The 6,850-nt window shown below is 52.3% G+C and overlaps 1 protein-coding gene across 2 annotated transcripts; it reads left to right on the plus strand.

The window, feature by feature from the left end:
• Positions 1–2,054: 2,054 nt before the first annotated feature.
• On the plus strand, positions 2,055–5,358 carry IL20 (interleukin 20). Of its 2 annotated transcripts, none has more exons than XM_017347827.3 (6): positions 2,055–2,209; positions 2,318–2,505; positions 2,782–2,844; positions 2,945–3,097; positions 3,733–3,807; positions 4,639–5,358. In XM_017347827.3, the coding sequence occupies exons 2-6, from the start codon at positions 2,347–2,349 to the stop codon at positions 4,747–4,749; spliced, it is 561 nt and encodes a 186-aa protein (XP_017203316.1). In that variant the 5' UTR covers positions 2,055–2,209; positions 2,318–2,346; the 3' UTR covers positions 4,750–5,358. The 2 variants fall into 2 exon arrangements, with proteins under 2 accessions (XP_017203316.1, XP_002717482.1); XM_002717436.4 differs by having other exon boundaries at positions 2,056–2,209; positions 2,779–2,844.
• Positions 5,359–6,850: the final 1,492 nt, after the last annotated feature.

Consider the following 6,850-nt stretch of genomic DNA (forward strand, 5'->3'; position numbering starts at 1 on the left):
ATGAAGGAGCCTTTTCCACGAGGATGAATCTCTTGGAGGACAAGGACTTGCCACATCTATTTTTGCTCTGCAGGACCTAGCACAACACTGAGGACTGTGGGTGTTCAATAGATACCGATCGAAGTAGTGAATTCAAGATAGATTTACCATGCAGCCACTCAGCTCGAGGCAGTGAGCAAACTACTTACACGGAGTTGATCTCTCGCGGTGAGCTCTGGGTACAAGTCATAGGTTACCATATTGAAAGGCTAAAACAGATTTCTGGGCTAAGTTTAATCATCATCATTTTGGAGCAAAGAAAATGTGAAATGCAGAGATGTGAGTTGACCCGTTCAAGGTCACCTGGATTTCATTCTGACTTACCTGCGACTTTTCCAGTGTTAAAACTGAGGTTCCTGTTTCTCAGGAAGCCTCCTCCATTCCAGGAAAACAGGAACGACTCCCACGTCCACATGGATAGGCGCGTGTTCAGTGCGGATTGGATCGGGCCCAGTTCTCTTGTCTCCCTACCCAGAGTCCTCTGGGAGACTTTGGGGTTTGGTATGCTTATCCCCAATCCCTGTGGTTGGCAGGGTCTCCGGTGGCTGTGAGTGTCACACAGGAAAAATCCAGTGAGGGGTGATGACAGTCAGAGCAGAGCCAAGCCAACGGGAGGCATGTGTCCCTATGCACCTGTGCTGTTGCGTATGCAGTGAACGCATTTCCCCTCAAACTCGTCAAGTAACTGAGAAACGCTGCAAACCTGAAGCAGGTTTATGACAAAGAACAGCCTTGTTTTAAGCTCACATGCTTTATCTAGGCCCTGAACAAAATTTCTTATACTTTTTACTTTCCTGGTTGTAAGGGAAGAAAACTCAGCAATGCCATATTCATCAAAGGCCTTTGAGAAAATAATTAAGCATTACAAATACATTACAAATTATATTACATTACAAATACATAAAAACCGATCCAGAGGGCACCTCTTTTTTTTTTTTTTTTTTGACAAGTAGAGTTATAGGCAGTGAGAGAGAGACAGAGAGAAAGGTCTTCCTTCAGTTGGCTCGCTCCCCCAATGGCCGCCACGGCTGGCTCTGTGCCGATCCAAAGCCAGGAGCCAGGTGCTTCCTCCTGGTCTCCCATGTGGGTACAGGGCCCAAGCACTTGGGCCATCCTCCACTGCACTCCCTGGCCACAGCAGAGAGCTGGCCTGGAAGAGGAGCAACCAGGACAGAATCCGGCGCCCCTACCGGGACTAGAACCCGGGGTGCTGGTGCCGCAGGCAGAGGATTAGCCTAGTGAACCACGGCACCGGCCTCCTTTTTGTTCTACACGGCCCTGTCACATTGGATTCTGTCCTGATTTAGAACATTGACATTTTGTTCACCACAGCTTCTGTCCATCATCCTGGTGTTCTGTGAAAATGTTCTTCGTCTTGATGATGGCGCTATTTGGTGTTCTGCACCCAGACTCTCCTCACCCTAATCTCAGCCCCTTAGCCTTTCACGTTGAAACTCAGCAGACCCTACACACCACCCTGTGGACCACACAGCCTCCCCCTGGGTTTCCTCACTTCTCTCTTGGGATCCCTCACTTGGTCCCAGGCCTCGGTTCAGGGCAGGGAACAGTCTGCTCTCAGATTCACCCCGTGAATGCTTGACTGCAACCTTCCTGCAGAGGGCGCTGTGGAGTCCCAGATTCAGGCGCGAATCTGGCACACCGCCCACCTGGTGTTGTCTTTCTCTGGCAGTTGGACGGTTATGAAATCATTGACTTTCTATTTGCCTTTGGGGCTGATATGAATCTACTATCCTCAGATAACCACTCTGATCTCAGACAACTGCCTTACAGAACTCAACTCCTTTGCCCCATGGGTGGCCATAACATCTGCACAATTTTCCCCAGGTGTTTTGGTGGCCCAGCCACCGCTTCTGTGAAATTCTGTTTTTCCCTGGTCCCCCTGTGAGTCTACGGGGACCAGAGCACAAACGACGTTGGCACCCTGCAAGGGAAGGCTGGATGCGTCAATCCCCAAAACAAGTTTTGACATTGCTCCGGAAATGTCATCCTGCATGCGTGCACCGCTGCTCCAGGCCGTCCCTGCTGGGCAATGACGGGCAGCCGGGGCCGGGGACAGCATAAAGGAGCCGGGATCTGTAGCACCAGCTCACTCAGTCCCCGCTGCAGGCACCAGGCGGGTTCTCTCCAGGAGAGGAGCAGCAGTGTGTTAGTAAGTTGGGAGACACCGGGGGCAGGCAAGTCCCTGGTGGCTGGCCAGCTCCTCTCGAAGCTGAGGACGAGGGATCAGTAAGTCGCGCTCTTTCCTTTGAATTCCCAGCTCCCGTGACTCCAGCCTGCAGCCGTACGATGAGAGCCGCGGGACTTGCCTTGGGCTTTCTCTGTGCTGTGTTCCATCTCCTCTGGGCTCCTTCCACGGGGCTCAGGACACTGCAACTGGGAAGCTGTGTGGTCACCACAGACCTCCAGGAGATACAGAGTGTATTTTCTGAGCTTCGGCACAGCGTGGTATGTCAGGAGGTCCCTGTTGCCTTCATCTTCCCTGCTGCTCTGACTGCTCCCCAGGCAGCCCTGGCTGGGCGATCACCAGAGAGGCAGGCCGGGGACTCCTTGCTCGGGGGATGTGGTCTCAAGAAACATCTGGCATTAATGACCTAGACAGATGTTGGAGAGGGCTGCCTCCCCCTGGGCCTTGGCAGGGCGGGGAAGGAGGACTTGAAGTGGAAGACCATGAGGGCGGCCACGGACCTGTCCCTTCTTGCCTCCCCTTCCTCTGTTTAGCAGGCCAAAGATGACATCACTGACATCAGAATCTTAAGGAGGACGGAGTCTTTGCAGGACACAAAGGTACGAGCGTGGCCCAGGCGGACTCTGGGAGCAAGACTAGAAGTGGTGGCCTCTCCCTCACTTGGGTCTGATCTCTGAACTAACACACTTCTCTTTGCAGCCCAAGGGCCGATGCTGTCTCCTCCGCCGTTTGCTGAGACTCTATATGGAGAGAGTGTTCAATAACTACCCGGCCCCTGACCATCAGACTCTCCGGAAGATCAGCAGGCTCGCCAACTCCCTTCTCACCATCAAGAAGGACCTTCGGCTCTGCGTGAGTGAGGGGCGTGGGTGACAAGTGCATCCCCGCGCATGGCTTCAAGGCTTCAGCAGCCAAGCTCCCATCTTCCCCCATTTAATGGATAGAGAAACTGAGCCCGGGAGTTCTAGGAACCTATGTTGTGTTAGTTCTTAGGTGATAAGAACTCCGTTGTATTGACTTCTGGTTCTACATTGTATGCATAGAGTACTTCATAAAGCCTAAAGAACTATATGATGCTAGCTATTTGATAGCAATGATACTAGTCTGTTGTGTCCTAATGTATCCTATGTCTGGGTAGTCAATCAACAGCATTGTACCATCAAGTGTTGAACTTGACTTCAGAGCATGGTCTTACCAATTCCTTCTTCTCAGAAAGTGCTGGAACAACTGGATGAGAGCCGGGGTGGGGTAGGTGGGGTAGGGAGGTCAGCTGGGGCCTAGTGGCCACAAGTGAGCTCCGTATTTGAGTACAGAAAGCTGATGGCCAGGTAATGACCCCAACCGCTGAAATCGGAAGGGACTTTTCTACAGGAGTGAGTGGCCATAGGGCTGTGCTTCGTGGGGCAGACTGTCCACCTGCCTGTCCACGGCCAGGCAGAGAAATCAGGATCCTTAACCAACGCTGTTATTCACTGGCTCCTTTCCAGCATGCCAACAAAAAATGCCATTGTGGGAAGGAAGCAATGGAGAAATACAATCAGATTCTGCGTCAGTTCGAACAGGTATCCGCGATTTTGGCACTGATGGGATGGGTGTGCTTCCAGGGCTTGTGGATGGGTGGGATCATGCTTGTCTGGGAACCCTCTGAGCTCCCCCAGACCACCCCTTAACCCAGGGGGCACCCTCGGGGCTCTAGAAGAGCGGGGAGAGAATGTCACTCAGGGGACGTCTGGATCTTCCAGCAGCAGAGACAGGAGGCGGTCATTGTCCTACCCCCGCACGTACACATTCCTTCAGCAGCAACCACAATTTCACGCACACTCTCGTGCCTTCCTCCAGCTCGGTGGGCATCACAGCACACCTGCCGGCAAGGCCTGCAGTCCACTCCTCACCGGCGAAGCCCTGCTCAGCCCTTCACTTACTGGAAGGCCCTGGTGGTCCCATGGGCGCCCACCCTTTCCCATGCTACCTTGCAGTCGCCTCTTCTGCCTGACTCCCCCAGCCGGCTGTAAATGCCTTGGGGATAGAGATTGTGCCACTCACCCTGGATCCCCTGACATCAGCCCAGCGGTCGGCACAATCAATATTAGTTCAGTTGTGGTGGGCACAGGAGGCACCCCCCACACGCACACCACTGAAAGAAAGCAGCCTGATACTTTGATCTCTGGGATTTGAGAGGCTTAGGTGGTGGGCCCCAATCTACTACCCCTGCAGGCATGAATTTCCCTGCATCAAACCAGGGTGATGGCCCCGTTCTCTACCTCCTCTTCCTGAAAACTGCTCTGCTCCCAGTCCCCAGCAGACCCCCACCCCCATGGGGGAACGGATCAGCCCTGAAGCACACGTCAGCACTTCCAGACCCACTCACGGCCGTGAACGTCTTTCTCTTGCAGCTGGAGCCCCAGGCAGCCGTCGTGAAGGCCCTGGGGGAACTGGACATCCTGCTGCAGTGGATGGAGGAGACAGTGATGGACGGAGGAGACAGTGAAGCAGAGAGGCACTGATGCCTGGCCGAGGGTCCCTGCCCAGGCCCCGCGGAGGCAGAACCGGGCCCGAACCACCCTCTTCCGATTCACTCAGTGCTGGTCACAATGTATCGTATTTATTTATTGTTTGTCTCCTTATATGGTTGTCTTTCTGTGCTCCCAGTCTTACTTCGGTTCATTCTTCAATAAGATTTTTCTAATACCGCTTATCCTCTTGGATTATATTTATTAGCTAATATATTTATTTATTTTGCTATCGACCTTATTTATTTTTGTACTTTAACATGAGACCTTTAAACATTCCCAGATTATGTTTATAACAGACTGGATGATGTATTTGCATATAGTAAAAAGAAAAAACCTCTAAATTAGAAAAGAGTGGCTAGAGGGGTTAGTCAGTCACTTTTGTTAAGGATGCCTCACTCACCACTACTGCTCTGTGAGCTACTTAAAATCAAACCATTGCCTCCTAAGTGTGGGTCACGGATGAAGAAGTCCAATGTGGGGTGAGAGACCTGACTTACAGTCTCTGGCCACCCCTGTTCAACTCCCCAGCCCTCTACTGTACACCTCCACCTGCATGGCCAACACATCTTTCTACAAATAAAGTGTGCTTTGCAAAATGTCTGCTTGGAGTTTGAAAATGTCTCAGGAGCAAAAAATAGTGTGGACCAGGAGCTTGAATCTCATGTCGCCCAGGGGCCTCTTGGCCTCCTGGAGAAGCAGTGCAAGCGAGAGCCTGGGCTCTGCCCTCATTCGCTCATAGCCCTGGGCCCACGACGGCCCTTGGCATGAAGGACCGACTGAGTGAGCGGCCTCAGCTGGGCCCACTTTTCCCTCTCTGGCTTGGAGCGCTGTCCTCCCTGCACCCCTGTTTTCTTCCTCACCCCAAGTTCCCATGTCCCTGTGTTGGTGTCTTGAGTGCCACACACGTGACAATGCTCAGAGGCTTAAGGACACGCAGTTGCTCTGTGGCCTCGCCAAGGGAGGAGTATGAGCCCACTTTTGGGGCGCTCCCGTTTGAGAGTCTGTCCGGCCCCAGAGGTTAGGTTGTTGCTAGATCAAGGCTTTGTCTGTGGCGCCTATGAAGGCAGTGTGTGCTTTCAGGCTCGCTCCAGGTGGAGCTTCCTTGGACTCTGAGGGGCCAGAGTTCGGGCCTGGCCGGCCTCCTCCTTCCTCCCTCCCCACCAAACTGCAAACTGCACCACCAGCTCCGTGGCTTGCCCAGCCTCAGCTTGCTCCTGAGTGGCTCTCCTTACCGCCTCCAACTTCCGTCTCCATCCGTGGCCTGGGCCCTGACATGGTTGAGTAACTTTATGGTTCTCCCCCCGCCCCATTATACCAATAACAAGTGCCCAATGGGGAAAATTTGGAAAATACAGCAGCAAAAAAAATTAGAAGCCAGGAGCCAGGAACTTCTTCTGGGTCTCCTACTTGGGTGCAGGGCACAAGGACTTGGGCCATCTTCTACTGCCTTCCCAGGCCATAGCAGAGAACTGACTCAGAAGTGGAGCAGCCGGGTCTCCAACCGACGCTGCGGGACCCACCTCCCTGTCCAGGGCAATTGTCTCTTCTCTGCTTGACTCGCCGTAGTACTGATGATGGAGGCAAACCAGACTGAGGGTTAAAGGAAAACCTCACTGAAGGTGGTTCAGGAGGGACAGGCTCCTAAAGAAAAGTTTATGGTGGGAGTGTGGGGGGGGGAGGGAGGGTGGAGTGGGAAGAATCACTACGTTCCTAAGTTTGTATTTATGAAATGCATGAAGTTTGTATACCTTAAATAAAAAAATAAGAACAAAAGAATGGTTTATGGTACTTGTTTCTGAAGAGTTAAAATTGTGTATGTGCAGGTGTAAAAAGTTAAGCTTAAGCTTACAGGTTTAAACCTTCCTGGTACAGCTGTAAAAATAAGACAGTAAAGTAGCACCTTGACAGTAGGGACTCCATTTTGGAGCACTTGAGACTCCATTCTGGGAAAGCACCCCCCCACCGTGAGACTCTGGTTTGCAACCATGATCTCAAATAGTCGGACAACAGCAGTGCACTACATCACCCTTGGCAGAGCACAAAAACCCCCTAGCATGATTGCTCAAGCTTAAAAGTAGAAAGGTTGCACCTG

Source organism: Oryctolagus cuniculus, chromosome 13, assembly GCF_964237555.1.
Source record: "Oryctolagus cuniculus chromosome 13, mOryCun1.1, whole genome shotgun sequence".
Classification (NCBI taxonomy): Eukaryota; Metazoa; Chordata; class Mammalia; order Lagomorpha; family Leporidae; genus Oryctolagus; species Oryctolagus cuniculus.